The sequence below is a fragment of the Anomaloglossus baeobatrachus genome, chromosome 4 (assembly GCF_048569485.1).
Source record: "Anomaloglossus baeobatrachus isolate aAnoBae1 chromosome 4, aAnoBae1.hap1, whole genome shotgun sequence".
Classification (NCBI taxonomy): Eukaryota; Metazoa; Chordata; class Amphibia; order Anura; family Aromobatidae; genus Anomaloglossus; species Anomaloglossus baeobatrachus.
Genome location: NC_134356.1, coordinates 569,770,097 through 569,788,346, shown reverse-complemented (window position 1 = coordinate 569,788,346; position 18,250 = coordinate 569,770,097). Strand labels below are relative to the sequence as shown.

The 18,250-nt window shown below is 49.6% G+C and overlaps 1 protein-coding gene across 1 annotated transcript in view; it reads left to right on the top strand.

The window, feature by feature from the left end:
* LCTL (lactase like) overlaps positions 1 to 18,250 on the top strand; it is a 91,950-nt gene that overhangs the window by 26,326 nt on the left and 47,374 nt on the right. Inside the window, exons 6-8 of the mRNA XM_075346059.1 lie at positions 5,631 to 5,726; positions 6,013 to 6,067; positions 16,049 to 16,210. Coding sequence (XP_075202174.1) covers positions 5,631 to 5,726; positions 6,013 to 6,067; positions 16,049 to 16,210 — 313 coding nt within the window. The remainder of the gene's footprint in view (positions 1 to 5,630; positions 5,727 to 6,012; positions 6,068 to 16,048; positions 16,211 to 18,250) is intronic.

Sequence of the window (18,250 nt, the reverse complement as noted above, 5' to 3'; positions counted from 1 at the left end):
TCGCGGTCGGAGGAGGGGACGCTGCGCTCTTCCACTGCTCGGGTCCAGCCGCTGCTGTTGCTGCGGCTACCGCTGCTCGGTGGTGGCTCGAGCGGTGGGCCGGATCCCGGGGACTCGAGCGGCGTTCCTCGCCCGTGAGTGAAAAGGGAGATTGTTTGGATGGTGGGGAGTTGGTTATTGTCCATGACGCCACCCACGGTTGTGGTGATATTGGTGACACCACCGCTGCTCTGGACGGGGGATCCCGGGAGCGATGACAGGGAGCAGCTTTGTTGTTAGTTCTCCCCTCCGTGGGTAGGGGGTTGGTTGTCCCGGGGCCCGGTGATGGGGGTAGGGATGGATGACAGGCGGGTTACAGGGCCTGATGAGGTGCGGGGTCGCGGGGGCATTGCTGTGCCGCATGGCACGGTGGTACTCACTCAGCCAATGATGAGGACACAGTTCTCGGTAAAACACACGGCTGGATGGATGGGTCCCACAGGCGGCTGCGGTGTTGTTTCTCCCGGCAGGTTGATGGTGACTGCCTTTCCCTGCACCTATGTACGGTAGATGGTTCCAATGGGTTCCCACCGGTAACCCGCTCCCCAGCTCGGATATGGGCTGGAGGAGCCCCTTTTGCACGCAGGCTCTAGCCCTGGGAAACGGTTGACTTGGCGGTGGCGGTGTCTCCCTCCCTTGGTTGGACTGTTGCCTTCTGTCGGGACTTGGCTGCTGGGAAACCCGGGAGGTTTCCTTCACTAACGAATTCGGCAAATTCACGGCGACTCCTAGCCTTTCCGGGGTCTGTAAGCCCCTGCCAGATGGTGCTGGCTTCTCTTTGCGTACCGGTCCGGTACCGCCGGGCCACCGCCCGTCCACGGTCGTTATGGTAAGCTCTGATAGGCCACTCCTGCAGACGGTCACCACCGTCTGCCAACCTTGCTGTACCACCCGGGCCACACACCCGGACGCTGTCAGTTAGTTGCTCCACTACCACTCTCCTTCCTTCCACTTTCACCTCCCTCACTGAACTGTCTGCTTTTCCCGCCTCCAGGACTGTGAACTCCTTGGTGGACGGGGCCAACCGCCTGGCCCACCCCCTGGTGTGGACATCAGCCCCTGGAGGAAGGCAACAAGGGTTTGTGTCTGACTTCGGTGTGCCTGACTGGGAGTGTGGGGTGTGTGGATGTTGTTCTCTGTGGCCCCTGGCTTGTCCAGGGCGCCACATTCCCCCTTAGTTAAATGCAGACCGTCCGCGGGCTGCCCATCCATCACCGGTTTTATTTTCACAAACTGAAAAATAGAAAAACGGTAACACATTACAATTAAAATAACATCTTCCCACATCGGGAGGTACTCTTACTTAAACGTTACGGTTACGGCTTCCGCTCTCTCCCACCCAAGCAACCTGGCCCTGATGCTGCCCCTAAGCAAACAGGCAGCACCCCTTGACCCCAGTCCTGCACAAGTTGCCAGAGCGGGTTCTGTCCTTTCCAGGAGACCCACGTCCATGAGGAACCCCCGAAACCCCCAGAGGATCGCCACCAGTTCCCGTGGTGGCTGGGCCCCAGTCTGCTCCACTGCGGGCCCTTCCTCCAATCTGCCTCTCCGGAGGCGGTAACGGTGAAAGCCACAACAACAGTATTATTTACATGCCACAAGTTTGTGGTTGCCCTGCTAGTTCTCGGGCCTGTTCCTAGCAGTTTCTACGCATAAAAGGGGGACCAGTTGCCGGCAACGACCGGTTTCAATCAAGCTGACAATCAGGTAACTCTTCTCGGTGGATTATTCTTTTTTCATTCATTTTCCAAACATTTAAACGGTACTTTGGTGGTCCCAACGGGGAACAACTGCAACGGTACTCCGCTGCCCTTACTCTGATTCTTCTGATCAGGCGGCGCCATCCTCCGCCACCACAATATCAAACATGCAGTGACATGCCTGCTGTGACAGGGGTGCCTGGTATCCGTTCCCACCATTGCGCGCGGTGTAATAAACTACCGGTTCTCCCACGTAGCGGAGACGCTCACTTGCCTCCTCACTTTCAGGGGTGGGCTCAGCACCAGAGCTGGAGTCACTGGAGTCACTATCACTTGTCTCTGCGTCAGGCGGGTTACCGCCAGCTGCCGCAGCCTCCCGGCTCCCAGTAGCCAGCACATCAGATTCTTCTGCGGTAGTGTGGGGCAGTAGGTCAGGTGGATTCACACTGAGGTGCCCCATAAGTAATGGTAAGGGCGATGCTTGGTTCGAGACTGGGCCGGGCCCCTCAGCCGCAGTGGCCGGTCCTGGTAGGACATAGGGACGTGGGTCACCTGTCGGCTCCGTCACATCTGTTCCCATCCCATACGTCGGGGCAGTCGCAATCAGCATCTCCACCTCATTGGTCCACTGCTCCATCATAAGGCATATTTGGTTCTGCTGGCGTTGGTTGAACTCAATTATTCTGGCCTTCATCCACTCCACGGTCCCGGGCTTGGGCACAGCGCCTGGTGCTATCCTGGCCAGGGCCTCTGATACGTCTTCACTAAGGGGCTGCGATCCTGGCAGTTCCCACAGGGGTGATTCAGGCCGGCTCCGCATGTCTGCAGCCAGTCGGTCTGCCGAGGCGGATTGGCAGGGTATCGCTACCGATTGAACGGGTAGCGGGCCTAGTGGCGGGGCGGCAGCAGCTAACACGGATAGTGGGGGAGGAGGCAGGGCGAGCGGGGATGGACCGGGTCCCTCGGCCGCTATGACCGACCCGCTAGGGGTACAGGGGCGTGGGTCACTCACCCTCCCTTCCAAATCCTCTTCCACCTCGCGTCTCCGCATAGCTGCCACCACGTCCGCCATGTCGGTCTCCCACTCCTCCAGGAGGAGCTGCATGTGGGCTTGCAGACGGTTGTTAAGCGGGGCGGTCCGGTCTCTCAGCCACATCGCCGTGTAGAGTGCGGGAGCGTCATCGCTGGTAGTCGGACTGTGCATCTTGGCAATGCGGTCTTCCAGGAACCCAGTATCGCCGCAGAGTCCTGGCGTCCCTGCTTTTATAGCCGCGGGCTACATGCGGCCAGACGCCATCAGTCCCCCCTTAGTCTCTTTCCGACTCCTCCTCTACAGGGGCGGGGTTTTGGCCTTCGCGCCTCCACTACTCGAGGAGACGCTCGAGCGGGAATTCTTCGCGCCCAAGATGGCGGCTTCACAAATTTTCCGGCCGGACACCTCCGGCGGTCACACAAGGCGCACTTCCACCAGTTGGTAGAACGGTAGGATCCTGTTTGTGACGCCAAGTTGTCGCGGGCGGAGGAGGGGACGCTGTGCTCTCCCACTGCTCGGGTCCCTCCCCTGCTGTTGCTGCGGCTGCCGCTGCTCGGTGGTGGCTCGAGCGGTGGGCCGGATCCCGGGGACTCGAGCGGCGTTCCTCGCCCGTGATTGAAAAGGGAGATTGTTTGGATGGTGGGGATTTGGTTATTGTCCGTGACGCCACCCACGGTTGTGGTGATATTGGTGACACCACCGCTGCTCTGGACGGGGGATCCCGGGAGCGATGACAGGGAGCAGCTTTGTTGTTAGTTCTCCCCTCTGTGGGTAGGGGGTTGGTTGTCCCGGGGCCCGGTGATGGGGGTAGGGATGGATGACAGGCGGGTTACAGGGCCTGATGAGGTGCAGGGTCGCGGGGGCAGCGCTGTGCTGCACGGCACGGTGGTACTCACTCAGCCAATGATGAGGACACAGTTCTCGGTAAAACACACGGCTGGATGGACGGGTCCCACAGGCGGCTGCGGTGTTGTTTCTCCTGGCAGGTTGATGGTGACTGCCTTTGCCTGAACCTATGTACGGTAGATGGTTCCAATGGGTTCCCACCGGTAACCCGCTCCCCAGCTCGGCTATGGGCTGGAGGAGCCCCTTTTGCCCGCAGGCTCTGGCCCTGGGAAACGGTTGCCTTGGCGGTGGCGGTGTCTCCCTCTCTTGGTTGGACTGTTGCCTTCTGTCGGGACTTGGCTGCTGGGAAACCCGGGAGGTTCCCTTCACTAACGAATTCGGCAAATTCACGGCGACTCCTAGCCTTGCCGGGGTCCGTAAGCCCCTGCCAGATGGTGCTGGCTTCTCTTTGCGTACCGGTCCGGTACCGCCGGGCCACTGCCCGTCCACGGTCGTTATGGTAAGCTCTGATAGGCCACTCCTGCAGACGGTCACCACCGTCTGCCAACCTTGCTGTACCGCCCGGGCCACACACCCGGACGCTGTCAGTTAGTTGCTCCACTACCACTCTCCTTCCTTCCACTTTCACCTCCCTCACTGAACTGTCTGCTTTTCCCGCCTCCAGTACTGTAAACTCCTTGGTGGGCGGGGCCAACCGCCTGGCCTACCCCCTGGTGTGGACATCAGCCCCTGGAGGAAGGCAACAAGGTTTTGTGTCTGACTTCGGTGTGCCTGACTGGGAGTGTGGGTTTGTGGATGTTGTTCTCTGTGGCCCCTGGCTTGTCCAGGGTGCCACATTTCTCCTCCAGTGAAGGAGAAAGCGTGCGACATGTTGGCCTGTGATCAGCGGTGCCGCCCACAGCCCAGTCACTCAGGAAGACTGGGGACAGGCTTTGTGATGTCGGGTTAATTGGAAGTTGACGTGACATCACCGGATCTCAGAGGTCACGGAGCCCGGGGGGCACTATATGGGGATAAGCTAACTGCAATAGCGCCACTCAGGGGCAGAATTGGCTGAACAAGGTATTTAGAAAAAGCCTTCCCTATCAGTTCTACAGGGAAGTGGCTACTATTGCAGAGGAGTGAATCACCCCTATAAGGGCTTATTCACACGTCTGTGCTTATCATTCCAATCACAGGCTGCAATGGACAGACTGACCCAAATTCAGCTGACTTGTAGGCATATAGGAAGCTGCTGAGTTCGGGTCCGGAGACCCACAGCTTGTCTTTGCATTGAAGTTCGCGATCAGACTGATAAACATGGACGTCTGAACGAGCAAGGGCTACATGTGTTGCTTGATGATAAAATCAAAGCGACACATTGCAAGATTGGATTTATTGATTTTCTATGGTGTCACGTTGTGACCTGCGACATACTGCAACAAAGAATCGCAAATGTTTCTGAATCTGAATATGTTGGATTTTCTGTCGCACGCAACTCGCTTACCACAGACTTCAATGGTCACACAAATTGGAGGAAGGTTTCTCCCAGTCTTAGCCCCTCACCTAGCCATATCAGATCTCATTCTTTGCACTGATGAGGGGCAATACCCCGAAACACCATGTCTGTAAATTGAGATTCTGGTTTAGCTTGTATGTATGTAAGTCATATGGCAAGGATCGTTAAAGAGTCAATATTGACTTTTAGGATTGCTACCTCAAATTGTTTGCACTATGTCCTCTTGCTCTCTGAAGAGACAATTGTTGTTGTATAACATACGTTGTCCTGTAGCCCCAGCCGAAAGCCGCCAACTGGTAGTGGATACCAATCATAAGAGATTGCAGCTCTTGCTAACCTGAGAAGCAAATGTATGTGAATATGTGAAATCCTTTGCCAAAATGCACTTGTACACAGGCATTTTATTATATCACTTTATCATAAGGCACACAGCCATAAAATTCAGATCCCGCAATGTTAGAATTCGTCACAGGTAAATAGACTGTTTCACACAAAGTGTTGCTTTATCTTTTAGTCAATCGCCGTTGAAGGATATGAGACAGGAGAACATGCACCAGGCCTAAAGCTAAGAGGAACTGGGGTATATAAGGCGGCCCATTACCTCATTAAGGTTCGTCACTGACTATGTGTATTACTATATTACTCAAAGTTAAAAGGCAAGAAAGAAACATGAAAACGCAATATATATAATGTTAGCTGAATCATTGTCTGTCACTACCTTATGCAGCTTTCAGAGAAGGCAGAATAAAGGTGGTGACAGATTGCCCTTAATTACACATAAGTCATATGGAAGACATTCACATAAATCTACACATTGTATACAAGGAAAATAAATTAAGATGAAAATGATGGAATATGCCTTGGGCCTCGTTTAACCACATCTTTATATATTGCAGGCACATGCCAGGGTTTGGCACAGTTATGACAGACATTGGCGCGGCAAGCAGAAAGGTATGAACTATTTACATTCTACTAAAGATTAAAGGGGTATTCCCATCTCCAAGATCCTATCCTAATATGTAGTAGGTGTAATAATGATAATATTAGCAAATACCTCCAATTAGAAATGTTCATTAGTCGCGACACAGCCAAGATTTCTTTTATTCAGAAATATTTTTCTCCACTTAAAAAAACAAACAAAATCTTGAATGTATTGTACTTGTCTGGAGAATCAAACTGCCAGGTCAGTTTTATGGTAAAATGAATACTGGAAAAAATAATAATTGCAGAATTTCACTATTTTTGCTATTTCGCCACAATTGGAAGTTTTTCCCACTCTCACCATTACATCATATGATAAAATGGATGGTGTCATTCAAAAGTACAACTCATCCCACAAAAAAACAAGCCCTCACATGGCTATATAAATGGAATAATAAAAAAGTTCTGACTCTTGGAATAAGGGGAAGGAAAAAAAGCAAAAAAATCATACTTCTCTTAAGGGGTTAATGCCTAAACTGCTGGCAACAAAAGTGAGTACACCCCTAATTGAAAATGGCCAAATTCTTCCAAATTAGCCATTTTTGCTCATCAGTGTCATGTGACTCATTAGTGTAACAAGATCTCAGGTGTTAATGGGGAGCAGGTGTGTTAAATTTGGTGTTATCGCTCACACTGAATGAATTTAAGAGAGGAATGGATGCTTTTCTTGATAGCAAAAGTATAGAAGGTTATAAATAGCATAATCTTACAGGTAGATAGAAGAGCGACCTAGATTATTAGAGGAATGGGTGGGCTGCAATACCAAGACAGATTATTAAACTTGGGGTTATTTAGTTTGGAAAAACAAAGGCTTAGGGGGGATCTAATCACAATGTATAAACATATGAGGGGACAGTACAGAGACCTTTCCAAAGATCTCTTTACACCTAGGCCTGCGACTGGAACACGGGGGCATCCGCTACGTCTTTAGGAAAGAAGGTTTAATCATAATCACAGACGAGGATTCTTTACTGTACGAGCAGTGAGACTATGGAACTCTCTGCCGCATGATGTTGTAATGAGTGATTCACTACTAACATTTAAGCAGAGCCTGGACGCCTTTCTTGAAAAATTTAATATTACCAGTTATGTATATTAGATTTTATGACAGGGTGTTGATCCAGGGAACTAGTCTGATTGCCGGATGTGGAGTCAGGAAGGAATTTTTTTCCCCATTGGAGCTTGTTTGACACATTGGGGTTTTTTTTGCCTTCCTCTGGATCAACATGTTAGGCTACGGGTTGAACTAGATCAGGGGTCTCAAACTCAGCTGTGTGTATGGGCCGCATATAGAAAAAAAAAAATGACAGGGGCCGCATTATTTGCAGGACAAAGTGAACATTTTTAATGAATCCATGTTTTTTTTTCTTTACATCTTGGATCACTTTTGTAAACATTTTTCGCTTGTTTATTATAACAAACGTGCACTTTTTTTGTTAAGTTTATATACAGAAAAGCATTTTTAATGTAAATAAAAAAATGTCATGCTTTAGGATTTTTTTTTTTTTTTACATTTTATCATCTTCTTGTAATTGTTTTACAATTAGCAGCATCATATAGTAATCTTAGCCAAAATCTTGTAGTAATGTGCCCATGCTGCAGTAATGTCCCCATCCGTGTGCCCTGTAGTAAGGTGCTCATCCTTGTGGTATTGTGCCCAGTAGTATCTGCCCATCCTTGTAGTATGTGCCCAGTAGTATAGTGCCCATCCTTGTGCCCTGTAGTATTGTGCCCATCCTTGTAGTATTGTGCCCAGTAATATTGTGCCCATCCTTGTAGTATTGTGCTCATCCTTGTAGTATTGTGCTCTGTAGTATTCTGCCAATTCCCGTAGTATTGTGGCCATCCCCGTAGTATTGTGGCTATCCCTGTAGTATTCAACCCATCCCTGTAGTATTCTGCCCACCCTTGTAGTATTGTGACCATTCCTGCAATATTCTGCCCATCCTTGTAGTATTGTGGCCATCCCTGTAGTATTCTGCCCATCCCTGTAGTATTCTGCCCATCCCTGTAGTATTCTGCCCATCCCTGTAGTATTCTGCCTATCCCTGTAGTATTGTGGCCATCCCTGTAGTATTCTGCCCACCCTTGTAGTATTGTGGCCATCCCTGTAGTATTCTGCCCATCCCTGTAGTATTGTGGCCATCCCTGTAGTATTCTGCCCACCCTTGTAGTATTGTGGCCATCCCTGTAATATTCTGCCCATCCTTGTAGTATTGTGGTCATCCCTGTAATATTCTGCCCACCCTTGTAGTATTGTGGCCATCCCTGTAATATTCTGCCCATCCTTGTAGTATCGTGGCCATCCCTGTAATATTCTGCCCATCCTTGTAGTATTGTGGTCATCCCTGTAGTATTCTGTCCATCCCTTAGTAATACGCAAACAAAAAAAAAATTCTCCTCACCCTTCCTCTGTTCCCTGTGTGCCCACGATCAGTACTTGCAGAGTTTTGGATGCAGCATGCTTCAGCTGCGTCCAAAACCCTGCTATGTATGGTAAAAGCACAGTGGGCATGGGATTTCTAAAAACCCCATGCCCACTGTGCGTGTACGGCCCGCAGTGAAAACGGAACTGCGGTGTGGCTTCCAGAGGCCGCAGCATGTGAATTTATGCTGCGGAGTCGGAAGCGTCCTTCCTAGGCAGAGCACAGCGAGGAGACCGCAGCGGCCCGAACCCCTGATCGCAGGCACGGGCAGCTACAGGCTCCTAAGGAGTAGACTTGCGGCCCCGCCGATCAGGACGCGCTGTGTCCAGCATGCAGCGGGTCCTGATCTTGAGCACGTACCTTACCTGCTTGTTGCGGCCCGTGACGATCGCGGCTCTGTAGTGAGGGTCGGCGCCGGCAGGAATTTCACTGCATTTGAATCCATTTGCGGTGCAGCGCAGAGGAGCTGTGTCTGGACCAATGGCTGCTGCCTGCCAATCAGATGCAAGGAAGTGACGTCGCTGTATGACGTCACCTCCTTGCATCTGATTGGCAGACAGCAGCAGCAACTGGGATAGAACTGACAGCTCCTTGCGCGGCACCGCAGATGGATTCAAATGCAGTAAAGTTCCTGCCGGCGCCGACCCTCAGCATAGAGCCGTGATTGTCACGGGGTCTGCGGGCCGCAACAAACAGCCTCAGGGGCCGCATGCGGCCCGCGGGCCGCGTGTTTGAGACCCCTGAACTAGATGGACTTAGAGTCTCCCTTCAACCTTAAAAACTATGAAACTATGAAACACGCTCTCATACTTGTCACTGGAAGTTCAACATGGTTCCTCATGGCAAATAATTCTCTGAGGATCTGCAAAAAAAAAGAATTGTTGCTTTACATAAAGATGTCCTAGACTATGATGATTGCGAACACCATGAAACTGAACTGCAGCACGGTGGCCAAGACCACAAAGCGATTTAACAAGACAGGTTACACTCAGAACAGGCTTCTCCATGGGCAACTAAACAAGTTAAGTGCACGTACTCAGCATCATATCCAAAGGTTGTATTTTCAACATAGACATAAGTGCTACCAACATTGCTGCAGAGGATAAAGGGGTGAGGGGGGTCAGCTTGCCAGTGCTTAGACCATACGTCGCACCATGCACCAAATTGGTCTGCATGGCTGTCATCCCAGAAGGAATTCCCTGATGAAAGCCAGCAAACAGTTTGCTGAAGACAAGCAGACTAAGAACATGGATTACTGGAACCATATCCCGTGGTCTGATGAGACCAAGATAAACTTATTTGGTTCAGACGGTGTCAAGTTAGTGTGGCGGCAACCAGACAAGGAGTACAAAGACTACAAAGACTAGTGTGTCTTGCTTATTTGACGCCCTGGGTAAGCCAGGGGTCACAGGTCATCACACCACCACACCCTACATCCCAGTTAGGAACACCAAAGCTACCAAAATCCTTGTTGCCTTCCTCCAGGGGCTGATGTTCACACCACGGGGTGGGCCAGGCGGTTGGCTCCGCCCACCGAGGAGTACACAGCCCTGGAGGTGGGAGGAACCAGGCAGATAGAAGTGGAAGTGCAAAGTGGAAGGAAGTGGTAGAGGAGCTAAGTGAAAGTGAAGTGGTAGTGGAGCAAAGAAGAAAAGGAACAAAAGAGAGCGTAGAAAGGCCTGAAGTGAGTCCAGCTAAGTGCAGGACAGGTCAGCAAGGTCAGCAACAGCGGTGATCGTCTGGAGGGGGACTGCTCGGAGGTTGCTGGAAGGACCGCGGTCGATTAGTGGCCCGGCGGTCTGGAGCAGTATACGAAGGACAGTCAGCACCAGGGCAGGGGCCTCTCGGACCCTGGCAAGTCTAGGAGTCGCCATAATTTGCCGAATCTGTCAGTGAAGGGGACGTCGATCCCCCAACAACCAAGTCCCGATTGAAGACAACCGTCCAACCATTAGTGAGGAACACCGCCACCGCCAGGGCACCAGCTCCTCAGGGCCAGCGTCTGCGGGCAAAGTAGGGCTCCTCCGGCCCATATCCAAGCCGGGGAGCGGGTTACCGGTGGGAACCCATCACTACCAACTTAGAAACATCAGATGCAGGTCAGAGGGACATCACCGTTACCTGCTGGGAGAGCAAGTGCAGCCGTCCGTGGGAACCGTCTTTCCAGCCGTGTGGTTTACCGTAAAACTGTGTCAACGTCTCAGGCTGAGTGAGTACCACAGTGCCGCAAGGCACAGCGCTGCCCCCGCGTCCCTGCGCCCATCAGGCCCTGCACCTTCCACTCCATCACTGGGCCCCGGCATCACCAACCCCTACCCACGGAGGGGCAACACAAAACCTGACTGCTCCGCATCACCACTCCCGGGATCCCCATATTGAGCAGCGGTGGTGCTACAAATCACCACAACCGTGGGTGGCGTCACGGACAATCTCCCCAACAAAACCCCTTTCACTCACGGGCGAGGAGGGCCGCTCGAGAACCCCCGGGATCCGGCCCACCGCTCGAGCCACCACTGAGCAGCAGCAGCCGGACCCGAGCAGAGGGGTGAGCGCGGTGCCGGCACCCTCCTCCCCGCCCGCGACACTTATAGTCAAGAATGGTGGTGGTAGTGACATGGTTTGGGGCTGCATGACTGCTGCCCGCTGTGGAGAGCTAAGTTCATTAAGGGAGCCACAAATGCCAACATGTACTGTGACATACTGTAGCAGAGCATGATCCTCTCCCTGCAGAAACAGGGCCACAGTGCAGTATTCCAACATAACACCCAACACAACTCCAAGATGACCACTGCCTTGCTAAAGAAACTGAGGGTAAAGGTGCTGGACTGGCCAAACATGTCTCCACACCTAAACCTCATTGAGCATCTGTGGGGCCTCTTGTAACAGAAGGTGGACCAGTGCAAGGTCTCTAACATCCACCAGCTCTGTGATGTCGTCATTGAGGAATGAATGACGATCCAGTGGCTCCTGTGAAGCTTTAATGAACTCCATTCCTGTTACGTGTTCACCAGCGGTGGATGGAGATACTGCGGTGAGTAGAAATGGACCTACTGGACCACAAAGGGAACCCGGACTTACCCTTTGGAGGGAGGGGCTTGACTTAGCGCTTTCCACAAGGCGGAACGCCAGGTGCCACTCCCAGGGCAGCGACCGGGACTGTAGCAGCTGAGCGGGACATGGCGACAGCAGGACTTCAGGACTAGCAACTCAGAACAACACAGGGGGCTCAGTCCTGAAGAGGAACAGGCAGGACAGGTACCAGCAGACAGAGAACATCAGGCGCAGGACGTCAGGCACGGGTCATCAGCTGGTACAGGTCATCAGATGGCACTGGACATCAGGCATAGGTCCCAAGGCTCAAGATCACAGGCATGAGCCGCAGCAAGGTGGCTCAGGCACAACAGACCTGGACCTCAGCAGGATGATATCAGCTCAGCAGGTACTTCAAGATTTCATGTTAAACATATAGACATGACTTTATTCACGAGATACAGTAGGTCCAAGGGTACATAACACGGCAGGAGAACAGGAAACACCACAGGACATCAAATACTATACACACAGACTAGGCTGGAGTCAAATAACATGCCGGTGACTGATTGTAGTCCGGTTAACGGTGGATCCGGCGTAAACAGGTAAGCAGGATCAGGGGAGCCTTAAATAGCTGGTGCCTCCCAGCGATAGGCTGCGGACACCTTAGCAAGGTGCGCACACCTCCCTATAAAAAAAATGGGAAGTGTGCGGCCGCGCCCCCTAGGCTGGAGACCAGGAAACCCAACACAACCTGTGCAGAGCCTGTAGCCTAGAAGGGAGCAGAGCAGACAATCACATGGGCATCCATGGGTGGGGGGGTCAGCTGGAGAATGCCCTTACTCGTGGACGGCAAGAAGAAGGGAGCATGTACACTGCGCGAGACACAGAGGAGCCTCAGCGTATTAGGAAAGTTGGCGCTACACCGACACTACCATGGGAATCCACTGGGGGAGCGAGCCGGGGCCTGCACCATAGGTGAGTGACGGAAAGGAGGGAGACCAGGGGCACTGCGCAAGGACGCAGAGGGACACGAGCATACTAGGGGAGTTAAGACAGTGCTTGAAAATAATGATGGCCACACAAAATATTGACATTTTGGGGACAATTTAGCCATTTTCACTTACGGGTGTACTCCCTTTTGTTGCCAGCATTTTAGATATTAATGCCTGTGTGTTATTTAGAGGGCACACCAAATTTACATTGTATCAAAGTGTCATATCTTTAGTGTTGTCCATTAAAATATATAAATTATTTACAAAATTATGAGTGGTTTACTCACTTGTGATATACTGTATACCTTATTCCCATCGGCATATTTTATATTTTATACCAATATTTGTATGCTAAAATCTGGTCAAGAATATACGCGAAGTACAGAGATTCCGTTTCGGTCTCATATGAATATAACTTTATTGAATTAAAGAGAATTCTTATCTACATGTAGGACATTTAGAAACCCTCTTATATACCTATGTATTTCTATTTAAAGAGACGTGATTCTGATGTTATATATTATAGTGTTTATTTTTCTTAAGTTGGGGATAATTTAGGGAGGAGAGGGACGCCGATCTCCCGGGTTGTTATATCGGTTTTGTTGGAAAACGTTCAAATAAAAAATCTCATTTAAAAAAAAGAATATACGCGAAGAGGAGGAACAAATCGCTCCATTATAGCTTTTCCTCTACAAAAAAGTGACCAGAATACTGAAGTGTAAATGAGACATTAGATGCAAGTTTTTATCCTTTTGAATTAAAAATTCTGCTGTGAATGTGTGCTAGCTTTGTACAATAGAATATTAATGTTGCAGAAATAAAAATCTGCAGCACACTATGAATTCAAAAGCCCATTACAAATGAACTTTAAGGCCCTGTGCGCACGCTGCGGATTTACCACGGATTTTGCCGTGGATTTGCCGCAGAAAATGTGTCTAACATTGCTGCAGTCATTCCCCAGCAAATCCTATGGGTTTTAAAAAAATGCTGTACGCACACTGCATTTTTTTTATACCCGCGGATTTTCCGCTGCGGAATTAATGAGCATGTCACTTCTTTTCCGCAGGTACATGCAGTTTTTGCCATAGATAATGGTAAAAATCAGCAGGGACCAATCTGCGGAAAATCCGCGGCAAACCGCGGTAAAACTGCATGCGGATTTCATGGCGGTTTTGGTGCAGTTTTTATACCGCGGGTACGGGATTCTTTAAGAGGGTCCGTTTTTTTCTTAAGAAATAGTCACTTTCTAGTGCGCCCATAGCCTTAAGGCTTAGTTCCAATAAAACATGTTGTCTCTTAGGCCCGTTTCAGACGTCAGTGATTCTGGTACGTTTGTGCTTTTTTTTCTACGTACCAGAATCACTGACATACGCAGACCCATTATAATGAATGGTTCTGCTCACACGTCAGTGATTTTTCACTGAACGTGTCTCCGTGCGGCATACCCGCGTGTCCGTGATTGCCGCACGGAGACATGTCCATTTTTTTCTGGCATCACTGATGTCCCACGGACCATGCAGTGGTGTGATCCGTGAAACACGTGCCAGAAAAAAACGTGCATATCAAATAAAAATCATTTTTACTCACAAGGCTTCAGCCGCGCTCTCTGCAGCCTGTTCTGCCTGCTGCTTCTGAGCCGGCTCATTACTGTTGTGCATATTCATGAATGCACGACACAGCCGACCCGGAAGCAGCTGCTGCGGTGGTCAGCGCCAGCCAGATGCTGCACCGCGGGAGCGTTCAGCACCAAGGAGAGCGGGAGCGGGCACAGGTGAGTTGATCTCCATGTGCAATCACGGACCACGGAGAACGGAGCCCGGATTGCACTTAGACAACCCACGTGTGCCGTGAATCACGGCACACGGAGGGACATGTGCGTGTTTTACACGTCAGTGAAGAACGTCTGTTTTTTTTCACTGATGTGTGAAATGGACCTTATACATAAAATAGAGTATAACTTGCTGATCACGGAGGTCCACCAGCGATCCAGAGAATGAGACTCTGCTGCTCCATCTTGGAAAGAGTGGAAGTGTAAATGCTTGGCCCTTGCTTCTTTCTATATTGGTGCATTGTAGATGAAAGCAGGCAGATCTTAATAGGGCTTTCAAGGACAGTATTTGAAGAAACCACTCCATTATGCAACAAAGTGGCTTCTGGGTTCCCTGGGTTAGGTCAACAAAGAGGCTTCTGGCTAGAGGAGCAACCTGGCAAAGAAAAAAACTGTCAAGCCAGGTTGTTTCCAGCAGGTCAAAGTCAGTAACAGAATCTTGAGACACTTAGGAAAATGAGCTAAGGTCAGGATCTACTCGCCAGACGACTGAGTCTACAAAGCCTAAACAATGCAGCAGAACTGGGCAGTAATTTAGAACAAGCAGCTAAAAGTTACCTGTTGGGGTTTAAATAGGTCCATGTTTCCAAAACTTTTTTCAGGATTTCCTTAGTATTTCACATATAAGAGAAAATATGACAATTTCTGATGTCTTGATAATCACTCCATCACCTGTGCAATGCTAAGGAAACCCTGAAAGTGTGATCTGTTAGGTGGCCTTGAGGACTGGAGATTGGAAAACACTAAAATAGGTAGTAGAAGAGAGCCGAGTTCAAGTTAGAGGCCAGAGTCACACTTGCGAGTGCCTCGCGTGTAACTCGTGGGAGTCTCTCATTGAATCACCCGGCATGGACTCACACTCTCCGGACAGGAGCGTCTCAGCTGCATAGAAATACATGCAACCGACCCGCTCCTGTCAGGAGAGTGCGAATCCGTGCCAGGTGATTCAATGAGAGACTCGCGCGAGTTACACGCGAGGCACTCGCAAGTGTGACTCTGGCCAGAATCAGCAACCTGCAGAAGGATAGACTCTTTGTCTGGGTGGGACCACAAGCCTCAGCCAGACTAATCTAAACAATATTGCGCCTGCATCCTCCAGCTCCATTGACGGTACAAGAGCATAGCATCAGAGGTTATAATAGATGGTTCACACACAGAAGGAAAACATTCATTATTAAAGAAACTGCCAGAAAATGCTGCTGTAACTTTATTTTATTTAAATAACCGTTTAAACAAATTTTCAATAATATGGCTAGGTCAGCACAGAAGAAATAAAACCTTTCCATCATACTTTCTCTCTGTGTATATTCCACTCTTGGTTATGGCTTACAAATATTGATGCAAAGTAATGACCTAAATATGCAAGTGTGGATGCTGCCTTATATAGATGCAAAATAACGTTACGTTATGATAACGGCCAACTGAAACCGGCTGTTTTTACATCGCATTAGTGTGGCTGCAACAACCGGACCCCACAGATCGACTGAACCAAACTCAGACCTCAAATCCCATTTATTAATACATATATAGGAGGAAATAATATACATTCTCTTGTCTATTTCTATTTTTACGCTATTTCCACAATGTAGGATTTTACCAAACTGAATATATGTGATATTATATTAAATGTAGAAAAAATGTATATATTGTTTTTTCTCTCCCTCTTCTTCAGGAATGATAGGGATCTCGCTGACTACAGAGTGGGGAGAACCCGTGGATATCTCCAGCCAGAAGGATATTGAAGCTGCAGAAAGATTTGTACAATTTAATTTTGGATGGTTTGCCAATCCACTTTACAATGGAGACTACCCACAGATTATGAAAGAATACATAGGCAAGTGAGCCCATCAGGATGGAGGATTGGCAAAGTCCTATGTTGTGTTGGTTTATTTAGGAACACTGGATTAGTTTTCCCATTGTCATCTAATATATAAAGCTGAGTGTGTGTATGTATGTGTGTGTGTCCGTTAAATGAATCTGCACCGTCGCATTTAGGGATACTTTGCACGTTGTGACATCGCTACTGCGATATCTACGGGGTCAAAATGAAAGTGACGCACATCCGGCGCCGGTAACGTCGTCGTAACGTGTAAAGTGTGCCGATAAACTATCGCAAAAGCGTCGTAAATCGGTGATCTGTGTAGCGTCGGTCATTTTCATAATGTCGCACCAATAGGAGATACGATGTTGTTCCTCGTTCCTGCGGCAGCACACATCGCTGTGTGTGAAGCCGCAGGAGCGAGGAACATCTCCTTACCTGCCTCCACCGGCTATGCGGAAGGAAGGAGGTGGGCGGGATGTTTACGTCCCGCTCATCTCCGCCCCTCCGCTTCTATTGGCCGCCTGCCGTGTGACGTCGCTGTGAAGCCGCACAACCCGCGCCCTTAGGAAGTAGGCGGGTCACCGGCTAGAGCGACGTTACAGGGCAGGTAAGTGCGTGTGAAGCTGCCGTAGCGATAATGTTCGCTACGGCAGCTATCATAAAATATTGCATGTGCGACGGGGGCGGGTACAATCGCGCTCGCCATCGCTAGCATTGGCTAGCGATGTCGCAGCATGCAAAGTACCCCTTACAGTCATGAAATTTTGCACAGCCGCCTCATTTCACTCGGAAAATCACAGTCTATATTTTGAGGGGAAAATTAAACCCCGCGCTTTATAGTTATTCGCCAAAAAACTGCTTACATTAAAGTCAATGGAGCTGGGAATGGATCTGTTATTATAGACTCCTATTATGGATAGAGAAAGAGACACACAGAGAGACCCACACATACACACAGACAAAGAGACACACAAGCAGAAAGCGACACTCACGTAGAAAAAGACACACAGGAGACACATACACACAGAAAGAAACACACAGACAGAAAGAGACACACACAGAAGGAGACACACACACAGAAGAAGACACACACCAAACAACCCATACACACCGAAAAAGACACACACACAAAAAGAGACACATACACAGAAAGAGACACAAATACAGAAAGACACACACAAGAGACACACATACACAGAAAGAGACACATACACAGAAAGATACAGACACACCAAAAGACACACACCAAAAGACACACACACAGAAAGAGCTGTTTATGCACACACACACACACACACACACACACAAACTGGATGTTGGAGGTAATATACTGTCTGTTTGGACAGTTGATTGGATGCTATAGGCAATACTGCTATACACATTTCCCACTCATCTGTCTCCAAACTTCTAAGACTCAATTCCTCCTTTGGCCTCACCCAATGGTCTTCTGTAGCTACTCACAAAGATGGCCACACGCTGGACCTCATCTTCACTCGCCTCTGTTCCCTATCTAACCTCTCTAACTCACCTCTCCCCCTGTCTGACCACAACCTACTCGCATTCACTTCCCTCTCTTCTCCAAGTACGCAACCCCCCCTCCACAAACTTTCACACCCTTGCAGAAATATCAAACACCTTGATTTACACGCACTTTCTCAGTCCCTTCTCCCTCTTACAAACATTGCATTTTTACACGATGCAGATGCTGCTGCAACTTTATACAACACTACCATCTCTACAGCTCTCCAATCAGCTGCCCCCCTCACACACACCAAAACCCGCACAATCAACAGGCAACCCTGGCACAGAGTCAGACTAAAGAACTGAGACGGGCTTCCAGAATTGCTGAGCGCAGATGGAAGAAGTCTCATTCCACTGAGCACTTCATTGCATATAAAGAGTCACTCACCACTAGAGTTGAGCGCGGTTCGTGGTTCGTGGTTCTCCAGTTCGCGGCTCGAGTGATTTTGGGGCATGTTCTAGATCGAACTAGAACTCGAGCTTTTTGCAAAAGCTCGGTAGTTCTAGAAACGTTCGAGAACGGTTCTAGCA